The 16,962-nt window shown below is 42.9% G+C and overlaps 1 protein-coding gene across 4 annotated transcripts in view; it reads left to right on the top strand.

The window, feature by feature from the left end:
* Positions 1-16,962, top strand: part of gas7b (growth arrest-specific 7b) — a 100,577-nt gene that overhangs the window by 67,136 nt on the left and 16,479 nt on the right. For all 4 annotated transcript variants that reach the window (XM_079492811.1, XM_079492809.1, XM_079492810.1 and 1 more), the window contains 3 exons: positions 6,946-7,035; positions 8,677-8,792; positions 9,261-9,335. In XM_079492811.1, coding sequence (XP_079348937.1) covers positions 6,946-7,035; positions 8,677-8,792; positions 9,261-9,335 — 281 coding nt within the window. The remainder of the gene's footprint in view (positions 1-6,945; positions 7,036-8,676; positions 8,793-9,260; positions 9,336-16,962) is intronic.

The following is a 16,962-nucleotide window of genomic DNA, read 5'->3' as shown; positions in this document are numbered from 1 at the left end:
GGCATACCAAGAAATTGCACACAAAATATAATTCAAATTATTATTATCAGTGGCTTGCCCCTTGCCTCATTTTTTTAAATCCTACCCCCAAACCCCTGCACCAACCACCGTTGACAAAAAAAATAAAAATAAATAAAAAAAATAAAAGAAAAAATATAGTAATGATAACAATTAAAAGCAACATAAACATATATCAAAACAAGTTGTAAATAGAGAACAATAAATTAATCCCTCCCAACCCACCCCGTCATAGGCCTGAAAAGAAAAAGATACGAGCAAGAATGTCAACAAAGACCAAAAAAAAAAAAAATATATATATATATATATATATATATTAGTATACAGATATAATTAGTTATATATGTCATGCTAGTTATACAGTAGAGGTCCTAACTTGATAGAGAATATGGTTCCAGCTATCTATTGTTTGATAATTTGCACCATTCAATCTAGCTGTAGAAAGCTCCATTGTTACAACATCAGTTAATAACTGTTTCCAGTGATTAAAGGGCAGAGAATGTGGAGCTTGCCATCGCAGTGCCAACATTTTTTTTGCAGCGGTACTTCCTGCCAGCCAGAATCGTCTCTGAACAATACTTAAAGTTAAAGAGTCATCATTAAGGAGCAATAATTTAGGACAACAGGGAATATGTTTTTGTAATACTTTAGATAGATAATGAGTTATCTGTTCCCAGAAACTTTTGACTGTGGGGCATTCCCACATCATATGTATAAAGGTACCAGTAGTATTTAAAGAACAGAGTGTACAGTTTGGTGAAATAGCACGTCTCATTCTATAAGCTTTCTGGGGGGTTAGATATGTTTTATGGACAAAATTGAAATGAATCTGCTGATGATTTGGGTTTCGTGATGCCATAATAATATTTCCCCACACTCTGGTCCAATTGATAGATTGATGTTGTTCTAATCCCAAGTCTGTGCTCCAAGATTGGATAACGGGTATTAACGAAGTACCTCTTTGTGATAGATCTTTATAAATTATAGAAACTTGACCTTTGGACAGACCTGCAGTTTTTTTTAGAGAGAGTAACTAAAGGGTGAGTAGCTGGTTTGGTCCATGGAACTCCATAGGCTCGCATAGCCGAACGGAGCTGCAAATATAAAAAAAAGGAGGTACCTGGTAAGTTATACGACTCTTTCAGATCAAAGAATGATCTTAAACCATTATCATCCATAACATCGGCAAGTACATGAATGCCACAATTGGACCATGATTGAGCTACAAAACAACGGCCTCCGCTAAGCAATAAAGGGTTATGGAATAAGGGAGTCTGTTCATGCCACTTAGTATCCCATTTAAGTAACTTTTCATATTTGCGCCATAAAGATATGGCATGTGCTATTATCGGACCATAACGCAATCTACACTGCTTTGGTGAAATATCTGTGAAGACAATGTCCTGTAAACGAATCGGTGCCACAATATGTTTTTCAATATTAAGCCAGGGGGCCTCAGAATTTAAATTAAACCAACTCAACAGAGGACGAAGTGATAACGCTTGAAAATATAACTTAAAATTTGGTACAGCTAGACCGCCAGATTGCCGCTCATTTTGTAAGGTAGTAAGTTTAACCCGAGCTCGCTTGCCTCGCCATATAAATTTTGAGATTGCTCTATGTAAATTTTCCCAATGAGCAACAGGTGGGGCAATAGGAATCATGGAACTACAGAAGTTTACTCGAGGTAATATGTTCATTTTGATAATAGAGACTCTTCCGGAGAGGGAGACAGGTATATTACACCATCGATTGAGATCGTCTATGATTGACCTAATGGTTCTATTGTAGTTTACAGACACAATTTTTTCAATTGAAGGAAATATATCAATACCCAGATATTTAAATTGGGTTACAACCGGGATCTCATGGTCAAGCACAGAGTTAGGGGTAGTTTTTAGGTACATTAGTGCAGATTTAGTCCAGTTTATTTTATAACTTGAAATTGAACTGAATTTTTCAAAGATTTGGAGGAGGCTTGAGAGGGAATGAGATACATTCTCCATAAATAACAGGATGTCGTCCGCATAGAGCGAAATATGATGATCAGTAGAATTTACAGAGATTGGCTTAATGTTTTCTGATTGCCGTATAGCTTGGGCTAAAGGTTCAAGGGATAAAATAAATAAGTTTGCTGAAATCGGATCCCCTTGCCTACTTCCACGAGTGATTTTGAAAGGAGGAGAACTAATATTTCCGGTTATAACACTGGCTGATGGATTAAAAAATAATATTTTTACCATATTTATGAAATTTGTACCTAGTCCCATACGTTTCAGAACAGCCCAAAGATAGGTCCACTCCAGACGGTCAAAGGCCTTTTCTGCGTCAACAGAGAGAACAGCAGACGACACTTTGGCATGAGAGGCGGAGTTGACAATGTGAAGGAGACGTCGCAAATTATCAGACGAAAGTCTTTTTTTAACAAAACCACTTTGATCCGGGTGAATCAGTTTAGGTAAAAACTTTTCAAGACGGCAGGATAATACTTTAGAAAATAGTTTGACATCTGTATTAATTAAAGAAATAGGGCGCCAATTAGAACACTGGTTTGGATCTTTACCTTTTTTTAATAAAAGAGAGATTAGGGACATATTCACGTCTCTCCCTAAGGAGCCTTTAGATATGGATATATTAATCATTTCAAGTAGTAGTGGGCCCAACACGTCCCAGAACTTCAAATACAATTCAGGGGGAATTCCATCCCACCCTGGAGACTTGCCTTTATTCATAGCTTCCAGAGATGTTTTGAGTTCTTGTAGTGATATAGGAGCACCCATTAAACTTGATTCAACTGGTGACAAAACAGAGAGGTTAAGGCCACTTAAAAAGGATTCAATCTCCTCAGAGGAGCGCTCGCCTTCTGTAGTATATAAATCATTATAAAATTTAGCAAATCTTGTATTGATTAATTTTGGATCTGTAAGCAGCTCACCATTTTCTGATGTAACAGTAGTAATATTTCCTACAAGATCACTATTGCGTAGTTTGTTGGCCAGTATTTGACTCGGCCGACTGCCATGAAAGTATTGATTTACTCTAACTTTATGGATGGAAGATTCGGCTCTTTTCCTGATAAGATCGTTTAGTTCACTCTTAACATTGGCTAGTGTAGCAGCAGTCTGCTGAGAGAAATGCCTCTGTTGAGATAGGTCCAAGGTAGACAGCATGATTTCTAATTCAGATATTCGTTTTAGCTGAGATTTATTAAGACTTGAAGAGAAAGTAATAGCATTATTTCTGACAAAGCCTTTAATGGCGTCCCAAAGTATCCTGAAATCATCCACTGAGTTATTATTAATCATTAAAAAAAAAGCTAGCTCAGACTGAAATTGCTCACAGAATGCTGGATTGTCCAATAAAGAGCAGTTAAAGCGCCATCTGGTGGCCTTTTTCTTAGCCTGGCTAAATTGAAATTGACAGAAATAGGCATGGTGATCTGATAGACTCATAGGTCGGATTTCAATTTTTTTGACGTCTGAAAATAAGGATGCTGATATTAAAACTAAATCGATACGGGAAAATGATAGATGTCTATTAGAAAAAAAAGTATATTCCCTGTTGCCTGGATTATGAACCCGCCAAATATCAGTAAGATTAAAGTCAGATAGCAAGTGCTTTAAAGCGTTTGTCGAGCGAACATTATGGTTAACTGCTTTAGATTTATCCAAAGTATGATCCAGAACAGAATTCATGTCTGACCCAATAATCAACTGGAAGTCAGCTAGTTCCATTAGTACATTATTCAATGAATGAAAAAAGTCTGGCTCATAGCAGTTGGGTGCATAGACATTAATAAACGCAATTCTTTTACCATTATGAATACATTTTAGAAAAGCTATTCTACCTTCTTGATCACTGCCTTTGCCTATGATGGTAATTTGATGAAGGCCTTTCTTATTTTCTTTTTTTAACTAAACTTTTTTAATTTTTCTTCTTTTAAGTAAACAGCGTGTCCTCACTGAGCCTTGTTTACCTCCTGAGGTTAATTGGATTGAATGTGAAAGAAGATAATGCCCTCGCTGTTGAATCATTATGTCCCCTTCCTCTCTCTCTCTATCTATAATGCCCTCATGTTGAATCATATGCCCCCTTCCTCTCTCTCTCTATCTATAATGCCCTCGTGTTGAATCATATGCCCCCTTCCTCTCTCTCTCTATCTATAATGCCCTCATGTTGAATCATATGCCCCCTTCCTCTCTCTCTCTATCTATAATGCCCTCATGTTGAATCATATGCCCCCTTCCTCTCTCTCTCTATCTATAATGCCCTCATGTTGAATCATATGCCCCCTTCCTCTCTCTCTCTATCTATAATGCCCTCATGTTGAATCATATGCCCCCTTACTCTCTCTCTCTCTATCTATAATGCCCTCATGTTGAATCATATGCCCCCTTCCTCTCTCTCTCTCTATCTATAATGCCCTCATGTTGAATCATATGCCCCCTTCCTCTCAATTCAATTTCAATTTCAAAAGGCTTTATTGGCATGATAAATATGTTCTACATTGCCAAAGCATACATACAACAAAACAAAAGTCAACATAGTGCACACAGAGACAACATCCCAACATTAATGAACAACAAGCAATACAGTAACAATGAAATGAAATTAACTCTCTCTCTCTCCCTCATATGTCCCCTTCCTCTCTCTCTCTCTCTCTCTCCCTCCCTCCACCCTTACCCTCTTCCTTCCCCTTTCTTCTCTGCCATGTCCCTTTGAAATTAAAACACACCCTTAATGCTGCTGTGTGTGCGTGTGGCTCTCCGCCCACATATCCACCTATTCTATACTTAAAAGCATGTGCACTGTAGTGTGTTGTTGTGCACGTATAGTCGTATACTCAATCCCCAAGCTGGTGTGTACAGTTAGTACTGTATGGATAAAGCAACACATCACAGTTGACCTAAACGTAGCCAAAGCATAACCTTGGAGGAGATCTCTGCGCTTCTTCCCGCGGTGTGCAGCACACACGCACGCACGCACGCACGCACGCACGCACGCACACACGCACGCACGCACGCACGCACGCACGCACGCACGCAGCCCCTCTGGCGGAGACGGAGTGTTATCCCACCAGCACAGAGCACAGGAGATCAGAGCAGGGTAGCACAACCAGCCAACAGATTTAACATCTACTACGCAGCTATAGTGCTGGAACATACGCTTAACTGTTCCTGCACTTATAGTTAATAGAGCATTCTCTTGGAATCAATTCAATTCCTCTCACCAAGGTACTGTAGACTGATGCTTCTTTTTTTTTTAATGTTTTTTTTTTTGTGGCTTTCGCCTTTATTTTATATTTTTTTATGGAGGGACAGACAGTAGGCTGACAGGAAATGGGGGGAGAGAGAGATGGGGGAAAGACATGCAGTAAAGGCCGTCGGGATCGGGAGTCGAACCCGCAGCACACTGCCAGACTGGATTACCAGCCAAGGTGCCTGGACCACTGAGCCATGGCCCAGGCCAGACCGATGCTTCTTAAAGTGGCGTCCAGGGAGGCGTTCTATTTGACGAGGAACCAGCAAAATGAGTTTAAACCTTTAAGACCCATTACATCTTTTCGGCTGATGTTTACAAATGTTGACACATCTTCTCTTATGCGGGTCCCTGGCATAATAAATCCTTCATGGATGGGTGTCCACGGCCAAATACATCTCAGTTTGGCGGCCTTTGAGATGAGAATGCTTGAGAACCTCTGCTGTAGATGTCCAGAGAGTGCGATACGACCCAGGGGTCATATCGAAAGGTTTGTATCCAGCACCCCCCCCCCCCCCCCCAAAAAAAACAAATATAGGCATGGCAACAGAGAAAGGATTTGATGTGACTATATATAATCTCAGGACAGTAAAACAGTAGATGTTTGACTTTAGTTCAGAGAAAATGTCGCCTTCACTTTTGTTCGTTCGTGGAGGTGCAAAGATGACAAATTGTTGCCAGAGCAACAGAGGGCAGAACAACTTTAATTGCTGTTTGTGACACGTGTGTGTGTGTGTGTACGTACATGCATGTGTGTGGGTGTGTGTGTGTACGTACATGCATGTGTGTGGGTGTGTGTGTGTACGTACATGCATGTGTGTGGGTGTGTGTGTGTGTGTGTGTGTGTGTACGTACATGCATGTGTGTCACAGTGTGTGGGTGTGTGTGTGTGTACATACATGCATGTGTGTGGGTGTGTGTGTGTGTACGTACATGCATGTGTGTGTACGTACATGCATGTGTGTGTGTGTGTGTGTGTGTGTACTGTACGTACGTACATGCATGTGTGAGGGTGTGTGTGCTGTACGTACATGCATGTGTGTGGGTGTGTGTGTGTGTGTGTGTGTGTGTGTGTGTGTACGTACATGCATGTGTGTCACAGTGTGTGGGTGTGTGTGTGTGTACGTACATGCATGTGTGTGGGTGTGTGTGTGTGTACGTACATGCATGTGTGTGTACGTACATGCATGTGTGTGTGTGTGTGTGTGTGTGTACTGTACGTACGTACATGCATGTGTGTGTGTGTGTGTGTGTGTGTACGTACATGCATGTGTGTGTGTGTGTGTGTGTGTACGTACATGCATCCAGTGGAAATTGAGAGGTACACCGTTTGTTGACTGACATCAATACTTGCAATATAATGGTTTCCAAGCCGCGTCTACAACAATGAACACACACACACACACACACACACACACACACACACACACACACACACACACACACACTGTGTGTCTTTTTCATCAAAGGAAATGCAAGAGGAATTCATCACAAGGCGATGCTGTAATCCACTGCCATCCAACTGCACCTGATCCATTTGAATCCATCTCTTATGTGCTTTTGTGATCCCCCCCCCCCCCCTCTCTTTCTCTCTTTCTTTCTTTCTTTCTTTCTTTCTTTCTCTCTTTCTTTCTTCCTTTCTTTCTCTCTCTCTTCCTTCCTATCCAGATTAACTGTGTGACGTTCCCCCTCCCCATGAGCATGCCCGAGCAGCCCACGTTGAAGCCGGATGAATGGAGCTACTGTGATTACTTCTGGGTAATGAAGTTATCAATAATCAGATAATAAATAATAATAAACACACAGACAACGGCATTATTTCTCCCGGTGCTTTTTCCTTCCACACAGCTCAGGGTTTTACTGTGTACTGCACATGCTCTCCGTTAACCCATTCTGACCTGAGATCAGATTCTAAAAATGTCTTCTACATCCTGACAGTTTTCTGAAAAAGCTATGTTTCTATGTCAGTGGTTCTTCGTTTTTTCAAAAATAGCAGACCTACAAGCTCGTAGCGCGCCACTCGGTGGCGCGCTATGAGCTTGTAGATCTGCTATTTTTCAATAGCTAAAGCATAACATAATGCTAACACCAAAAGGGGTTCCCGCCCAAAATGGGTTAATTCACACTGGCACACCAATTCACTTTGGTTCTATAGGACTAGTGCCGTTCTAGATTCTTGGAGCCATTGGTGCTTTCGCGGAACCCGGTGGCCATCTTTTGGTTCCAGTTCCGAAGCAACTTTTGGGGTTCTGATTTCTGAACCATTTCATTTTATTTAATTTTTATTTTTATTTTTATTTTTTTGTGGCTTTCGCCTTTATATTTTTTATGGAGGGACAGACAGTAGGCTGACAGGAAATGGGGAGAGATGGGGAGTGACATGCAGTAAAGGCCGTCGGGATCGGGAGTCGAACCCGCGGCACACTGCCAGACTGGATTACCAGCCAAGGTGCCTGGACCCTTATGGGTCTGTAACTCAGAGAGTGTACAAATGGAACCAAATGGACCCGTATTTGGTTCCATTTGTACACTCTCAGAGTTCAATTAACTTAGATTTTACAATATACATTGGGGTCCCAGAGATAGAAATGTCATTAAATGGGGGTCCGTAGACTAATATGCATGTCAAACTGGGGGCCCTTGAAAATAAACTGGTTGAGAATCACTGCTAGAGCCGTAAAAACCTTCCCTTATTTTGGTCCCTGGCATGTGTTTTCACATGGGGGTCCGCGGGCTGATTAGTGTCAATACATAGTACATGACATTGTAGGAGGAGTAACATTACATGTACTGAGCCCTGCGTGGGAGCACCAGCGTCAGCTGGCCTGTGCTAGACGTTTAGTGTAATCTCATCCAGGTGCAGTGTGTCTGTCCGGCACTAACGCACACCATCGCTATACTCACCGAGGTGACAGCACGGCGGACACGCTTGTAAAGAAATGTTGTACGAGTGGTACGCCCAAGCCTGGGAACGGCGCTTTACACATACGAAACATACGGGATCGTGTTTTTATTATGATGAACTACGCGGGTGGCTCCCTGAACCTCCCGCTTACGCGACACCCGTTCAGTGTCGATTGAGACCCGATTAAAACCCATTTTGGGCGGGAACCCCTTTTGGTGTTTTAAACATGTTATAATTTAGCTATTGAAAAATAGCAGATCTACAAGCTCATAGCGCGCCACCGAGTGGCGCGCTACGAGCTTGTAGGTCTGCTATTTTTGAAAAATCGTGAAAATATTTATTTCAGAAAACTGGAGGATTTAGAAGATTTTTTTTAAATTTCGAGGTCAGGTAAGTCCTCCTCTCTTTTAGATAACTGTAGTGCAACCGGCGATGCAGCTCTCTCCTTGGGTTTTTAATCAGTGTGTTAATTTTGTGTTATTAATCATTTGCAGACTGATAAGAGGGATCCTCAGGGGAATGGTTGCGTCACCGGATTTGAGGTTTTGCTGCAGAAGCAGCTCAAGGGGAAGCAAATGCAGAAAGAGATGGCCGAGTTCATCAGAGAGAGGTAAGAAACGGCCACAGATTAATTTGGTGTTGCAAAACGTTTTGTGGACCAAAAGTCCCTAGAAGGATAGTAAAAATAGTGAAATGATCAACCTCACGGGGAAAGAAAAGGGAAGTGTGTGTGTGCGTGCGTGCGTGTGTGTGTGTGCGTGCGTGTGTGCGTGAGAGAGAGCACGCAGATGTGTTTGTGTGCACGTGCGTGCGTGCGTGAGCACGTGAATCATGTCAGCTTTTCAGTCAGCCTTTTCAGAAAGCTTCCTGTTTTCTCGTTATTTTTGCTCAGGTTGCCATGCAAACCGTACCGGTTCCTAAGCCTTCAGTTAGACAAACTCTTCTTCCTTATTTTTCATCAATGTGTGCATCACTCTGTTGCACAACAGAGGGAAATGCAGATGGATGGATACTAGCGACAGAGAGTGTTGCTGAGAAGCCCTGGTGTCACAATAAAACTCTCTTACTTCCCTAATAGGATAAAAATAGAAGAAGAATATGCCAAGAATCTCTCCAAGCTGTCCCAGATCCCTCTCGCAAGTCAAGAAGAAGGGTGAGTGTCATTCCTTCCCTCTGGTAGCTCCAGGATAAAGAGGAACCTGTGTTCGCCTTAAGCCATTTTGGGCGGGAACCCCTTTTGGTGTTTTAAACATTATGTTATAATTTAGCTATTGAAAAATAGCAGATCTACAAGCTCATAGCGCGCCACCGAGTGGCGCGCTACGAGCTTGTAGGTCTGCTATTTTTGAAAAATCGTGAAAATGTGCCTGAAATCTTTGAATATATATTGTTACAGAGTGAGTTTTTAACTCAAATCTCTGGGGAGGTCCCTGGAACTACATATTTTCAGATGGGGGTCGGTGGCCAATTACATTACTTTTTGGGGTCCTTGACATGAAATATTGAGCACCACTGATACAGCAACATGTCAGAATTTAGAAGACATTTTTTTTATTTTGACGTCAGGCCTAAATGGTTTAAAGAAATGTGTCACTCTATGTTGGCACATGGCTGGACGGAAACGGTGGCACAAGATCACGGAAATTCAAGTGTCAACATATATCTGCTTCATCGGAATTTCCACAACATCAACACTTTTTATATCTTAGGGGGTTTTGATAGATAGTTGTCATGGGGATTGATCCAATCTAACTTTTTTATTTGGCAATGAAGCAACTTCACCACTTTTCAACCTATCTATCTTCATATAATTGGTCCTCAGTAATGTTAATTAAACGATAAAAGATTCTATTCGGCCTGTGTCTCATATAGAAACCCGTCTTCCAGTGACATCATTGATGGGGAATCCAAGCTAATAGAAACTGCAGGCTTTCTATTCCTGAAAAGTTAAAAAAAAATAATCTGGTTTCTGAACTGCCCACAGCCCTCATTTGAGACACAGACCAAGTAGTATTTTATCATGAACATTAGTGAGGAACAATTATATGAACATATGTTGAAAAGTGGTGTAGTTGTCCTTTAGGCATTGGGGCATCTAGGCGTCGCAGCGACCTTTTTGCCCACCACTGTGGAGCCTGGGGTTCGATTCCTTAAGGTTGCCTCCGTCTTGCCCGGGCGCTCCAAGGGACATGACTGGCCATGTTCGAGGATGGGAGGCCCGGCGGAGTGGGCGATCTCTGTCGCCGAACTAGTGACTCCTACAGGTTGGTTGTGGTGCCTGTTCCGGCACCACAACCGGTTTGGTAGAGCTCTCGGCTCTCGCCTTTGGACCACAAGTTCATGTGTTCAATCCATCTCCCAGGGGGTCTAGCGCATTGTACCAGGGAGAGACTCCCTTGTGTTACCGGCTGATACCGACAATAAGCGGGAAGCAGAACTGGGGCCATAGAATGTTCTTCTGCAAACGTCGGTACTGTACACCCTACCGGTGAAGAATGTTCTTCTGCAAACGTCGGTACTGTACACCCTACCGGTGAAACTCTGGGAGAACAGAAGCGGCTGGTGACTCCATGTGTATCGGAGGAGACGTGTGGTTGTCTACCCCCATTGTCGGGTGGTGGTGGCTCAGGGGTAGAGTGCCTGGATGGTAACCGCAAGGTTGCCAGTTCAAACCCGGGCTCCCCCAGAGTTACTGTCGAAGTGTCCTTGAGCAAGACTCTGAACCCCTAATTGCTCCCGATGTGCTAGTTGGTGCCTTGCATGGTTTCCACCGCCATCGGTGTATGAATGTGTGTGTGAATGGGTGAATGTAATGCACAATCTATGTAAAGCGCCTTGGATAAAGGCACTATATAAATGCACCATTTACACCCTCCCTAGACCAGCGGCAGGTGTTAGCCATGACAGGGAGGGAGGACTGTACACAGAAAAGAAACAATCAAATTAAACAGTCGATTTGAATAAAGTAGCATATGCAAATGTAGTGCACAACTGGTGTGTACAGTACATCTCAATGAATACCCTTAGAATGCACAACATGGGGGTCAAAATGAGTCTAATATAATTGAAGCTCACAACAACGCATCACCAATAGGGATGCCAGGATTAATGTGGTTAAGTCCAATATATATATAGGTGGAGCAGCCTGGTAATTAATTTAGGTTGGTGTTACTCTGAGTGTTTGGGTAGTCCGTCAAACAACCCGCGATAGCCAGTGAAATAAGCCATGATAGTGAACCAGGCAGCCGATCAGCCAGCCAGCCTGCCAGTCATTCATTCAGCTAGCCAGCCATCTAGTGAACCAACCAGCCGATCAGCCAGTCATCTAGTGTAGCAACCAGCCGATCAGCCAGCCAGCCTGCCAGTCATTCATTCAGCTAGCCAGCCATCTAGTGAACCAACCAGCCGATCAGCCAGTCATCTAGTGTAGCAACCAGCCGATCAGCCAGCCAGCCTGCCAGTCATTCATTCAGCTAGCCAGCCATCTAGTGAACCAACCAGCCGATCAGCCAGTCATCTAGTGTAGCAACCAGCCGATCAGCCAGCCAGCCTGCCAGTCATTCATTCAGCTAGCCAGCCATCTAGTGAACCAACCAGCCGATCAGCCAGTCATCTAGTGTAGCAACCAGCCGATCAGCCAGCCAGCCTGCCAGTCATTCATTCAGCTAGCCAGCAAGGCGAGATATCCTAATGCCAGTCTGGGTCTGGAGGCCCTCAGGCTGTCAGCAATGCTGTGAAACAGTATATGGCCCTCCTGTAAATCACCGCTTACTTTGATCTCAACCCTGTGGCATGATTCACCCATTAGCGTGTGTGTGTGTGTGTGTGTGTGTGTGTGTGTGTGTGTGTGTGTGTGTGTGTGTGTGTGTGTGTGTGTGTGTGTGTGTGTGTGTGTGTGTGTGTGTGTGTGTGCGTGTGTGCGTGTGCGTGCACATGTGTATGCGTGTGCGCGCATGTGTGTGTGTGTGTGTGTGTGTGTCAGAGAGAGAGAGAGAGAGAGAAGGTGGGATGGAATGAGATTTGAAGAGACAGACCATTTTGGTTGCAGACTGAAGAGTGGATTGAACTCTGAGTGTTGATTCATCTCTCCAAGTTTAAAGTGACTCTCAGGATTTTGGTGGTGGCGGGAGGGGCTGTGTATAGGGCTGGTGGCGGGGGCTGCCCTGCAGAGAACCGGAGGGGCTGTGTATAGGGCTCATGATGGTGGGGGGGGGGTTCTGTAGGGCTGATGGCGGTGGTGGGAGGGGGGGTGCTGTAGGGCTGATGATGGCGGGGGCTGCCTTGCAGAGAACCAGGGTTCATGATGGTGGTGGCGGTGGTGGGGGGGGGGGGGGGGGGGGAGTGCTGTAGGGCTGATGGCGGTGGTGGGAGGGGGGGTGCTGTAGGGCTGATGGCGGGGGCTGCCCCCCAGAGAACCGGAGGGAAATTAAATGCCCAGACACTCCTTCTTTCTCTTCGGCCTGGCAGCCGAGCTGACCTCACGCTGGGACCAGAGCTCTTTGTCTGGGGCTCTGATGGGGCTCTGATGGGACACATGCAGGACACCATGGGAAGGAAAGCCAATAAGAAGCCCGGAGGATAAAAGAGGTCCAAAATGAAGACACAGTTGATTCATAAGGCTGATTTGTACTTGGTCGTGCGACCGTGTTCCACACTGCAGAACATAGCCGATCTACAAGCTCTTTGTGAGCTATTTTTACTTTAATGTTTGCTGCCACATGCCAACCAAAGCATCATCTAGATTCTAGAAATGCAAAGCATAATGTTAGAGGCTCCACGATTAATAGCTTCAGCGATTGGAAACATGCTGTACTGTCCAAACATAAATGCGATATAATTCTGAATCATAATTCAGCCAAGTCATTAAAATGCCGCTAGAGTAGACAGACATTCATCATGTCCCTGCACCCACTGCACAGGGTTATTGCTGTCAGGCAGAAACCTCATTATCTTTATTTAGTTTTGTTGTAATGTAAATTAATAGCTTCACACAACATTTGCTAAAATTGTCGGTCTACACACTCAGAGAATGCTTCACGTGAATGCGACACGCTGTGACCTTAATATTTCTGAGTGAGTGTGGTTAAATGTGTAGGGGTTTTATCGATTTTTAAATCAATGAAAAGTATTAACAGGTGACTATTATTAACAGGGTATGGAGAGTATGGGATTTAATTTGAGTATTGTCCAGGTCTGGATAAGTATGGGAAAAAATGAAAAGAGAGTATGGGGAAACATGTATGCTTAACACACATTAACACACTTTAACAGCTGTGCTTTTACTGTCGTTGCAGAATTGCATTTACTGTACATAGCATCACAATGAATCCAAAACCTGTTGCAGTCATGTAATTACTAATGATTCAAAACAGGCTATCTTTTCTGCATAAGGAAACCTGGCTCAAGACCGTCATACATTTATTTGATTGATTCTGCCAATTGAGTATCTATGACAGCCTTGGACACTTTTCCAAATAGTACTGTTTATCACCATAAATGTACAAAGTCATGATGGAGATGTACGGAATCACGGAACTCCAAATACTATTTGGGAAAGTGTCCAAGTCATAGAAACACAAATGTCAAAATTGATCAAATAAATATATGACAGTCGTGACTTTATTTATAGTAGTGACTTTATTTATAGTATCTTGTTAAACTGTGTTTACAAGTATAATGTACTTAATCTAACAGCCAATAAAGCAAAGTCAATAGACTTTAGTTCTCCTTTCTAGTTCACTAGTGAATTGTACATGACCATCCCATCTGTTACTGTAGGCGTTGAAGTTACTTAAAATTCACGCAATCTCAATAACATTGCTCTGTTTTAGCATTGCCTGGGTTAAGTGTTAACTACCTTCAATGTGGCGTCCCTATTTGAAGCATTGTCATTGTAGCCAATAAGCCAAACATTTTCAACAATTTTCAAGGAATTTCAAAATTCTTGTCAAACATAGCCATACATACAAGAAAGTTTTCATTCATAAAGCAGTGCTTAATTGATTGGTGTGCACGTGGCATCATCATCATACCCGGAAGTTATGTGGGAACGCCTACTGAGTGGCAAAAACCTGGCCTTGACAGCCCATACAAATAAAAAAGTCCTATCTGGCCTGGGCCATGGCTCAGTGGTCCAGGCACCTTGGCTGGTAATCCAGTCTGGCAGTGTGCCGCGGGTTCGACTCCCGATCCCGACGGCCCTCACTGCATGTCTCCCCCCCCATCTCTCTCCCCCATTTCCTGTCAGCCTACTGTCTGTCCCTCCATAAAATATATAAAATAAAGGCAAAAGCCACAAAAAAACATTAAAAAAAACCTGGCCTTGACAGCCCATACATCTAAACAAAAAAGTCCTATCTGATTGCATTAAATGATGTTACACAATGTTAAAATCACTTTGCCACTCACTTTATGTATGCGCAGCATACCCTCTCTCTATTGTAACTTGCTAGAACCTTGCAACTATTTGGCAACATAATAGTGCATATAACATAGTCAGAATGTAACATACAGTACAGTAGGATTCTAAAACAATATATTTACAGAATAAGCATCTACATGTAGCTATTTATACTTGTATTATCAAATAATGGTCTGAAGAATCGACAGAGAATTCTGGAAATCGGACTCTGGAAAAGTGTAGGAAGGAGGAACCCTGTATTAACTACACTGGATCCATTGGAACACAGATCCCTTTTTATGTTATTTCCTGAAAAGTAACAATCGTAGACATACAAGGTTTCCACCCGACGACATAGTATTTGAAACCATTCTGGGCAGGAACCCTTTTTGGTGTTTTAAGCATTATGTTACACTTTAGCTATTGAAAAATAGCAGATCTACAAGCTCATAGCGCGGCACCGAGTGGCGCGCTACGAGCTCGTAGGTCTGCTATTTTTGAAAAATCGTGAAAATGTGGTCCAAATGTTTAAATGTATATTCTTTCAGAGCGAACGTTTTTAACTCAAATCTTTGCTTCTGGGAGGAGGGTCCCTGGAACAACATATTTTCAGATGGGTGTCGGCCGCCAATTACATATATATATCATCTTTAGGGTCCTTGACATGACATAGTTTGAGCACCACTGACAATAGAAACATAGGGTTTTTCAGAAAACTGTCAAGATTTAGAAAACATTTGTAGAATCGAACTTAGGTCTAAATGGGTTAACCCATCAGTTATGCTTTAGCTATTGAAAAATAGCAGATCTACAAGCTCATAGCGCGCCACCGAGTGGCGCGCTACGAGCTTGTAGGTCTGCTATTTTTGAAAAATCAAAGAACGACTGACATAGAAACATAGCTTTTTCAGAAAACAACTGTCAGGATGTAGAAGACATTTTTAGAATCTAAGTCTAAATGGGTTAAATGGAGGGGCAGAGTGGGATGAAACAGGAATTGTTCCATATAGAATCGTCATTTATGCCAGCCAGTTCTGACTGCCCACGCCCAGAAAGAGTGCCACAACAATACATGGTATTATGCTCCCGGTCAGGCCAGCGCTGTTGTCAGGCCGGTCGGGACAATCACTGTTCTGTTGTTGGTCAGTTCCTACCATCCTTCCATCCACCACCACCCCAGAACCGGCCGTACATTCCTGAACTCACCATTTGTTTGGTAGCAATGTGGCCCGGGCCGGGGAGTCATGTGACCACTCCTTTTTTTTAATATATTTTTTATTGCTACCATGTGCTCTATATTCTGTTGAATAGAGCGTTATTTGGTTCTCAAAGTCCGGTCTGGGGACCCACAGGGGTCCTTAAGGGAAAAGTAGTTAATGTAGCATCACAGTCAATTTTAACCACTTTATTTATCTATACTTTGGCTATTCAAAAACTGCAGATCTACAAGCTCACAGCTGCGAGCTTGTAGATATGATATTTTTGATTAAAAAAAATAGCAGATGTAATTAAAAATCTTTGGAACATTTTGAACAATTTGGATTTTTTCTTTCTCTTCTGGGGGGAGGGGGGGGGGGGGGGGGGTTGAGAACCAGTGGAATAGCTCGGGCGGACGCGGCAAGCAATCTGTTTCACTGAAGCACAGTATGTTGTGGGCAGATTTCCATGTTGTATCGTGGGAGACTGATGGTGTGAAGGCCAATGTTGGAACATACTTTAACAACTTAAACCCTCTCTAGACTTAGTAAACTGGACCTGATTTGGCTCCGTAGTTGGCCTGCTATTTTCCATTAACACCAAATGTCTTTGCCGTGAAAATAGCTGATCTACAAGCTCAAAAGGCTCCACAACACAAGTCCATTGTGAGCTTGTAGATCAGAATATGGATTCTGCCGGGGTTCAAGTTATTAAAAATGTAAAATTGAGGAACTAGAATGTAGCCTTAAGACAGAAAGGCTGTGACAGTAATTTATTTTACCACGCTGTCCCTATTTTGGGCAAGTCATTATAAGAGAAAATGAATATATAATATTTAATTTAGTACATCATACACCAGTGTTGCGCAGCGGAAATAGAAGATCTACAAGCTCCTAATGCGTCATGATGCGATGCATTGTGAGCTTGTTGAACGGCCATTTTCACCACACTGCACCATTGTGCAACAAAGTATACTCTAAATCAGGCTGTAAATTAGTGGTTAACCCATTTTGGAAGTTTGGTGTTAGCATTATGTTATGCTTTAGCTATTGAAAAACAGCAGATCTACAAGCTCATAGCGCGCCACCGAGTGGCGCGCTACGAGCTTGTAGGTCTGCTATTTTTTGAAAAATCGAAGAACGACTGACATAGAAACATAGCTTTTTCAGAAAACTGTCAGGAT

Source organism: Electrona antarctica, assembly GCF_951216825.1.
Source record: "Electrona antarctica genome assembly, chromosome: 22".
Lineage (NCBI taxonomy): Eukaryota > Metazoa > Chordata > Actinopteri > Myctophiformes > Myctophidae > Electrona > Electrona antarctica.
This window is presented reverse-complemented; position numbering and strand designations above follow the sequence as displayed.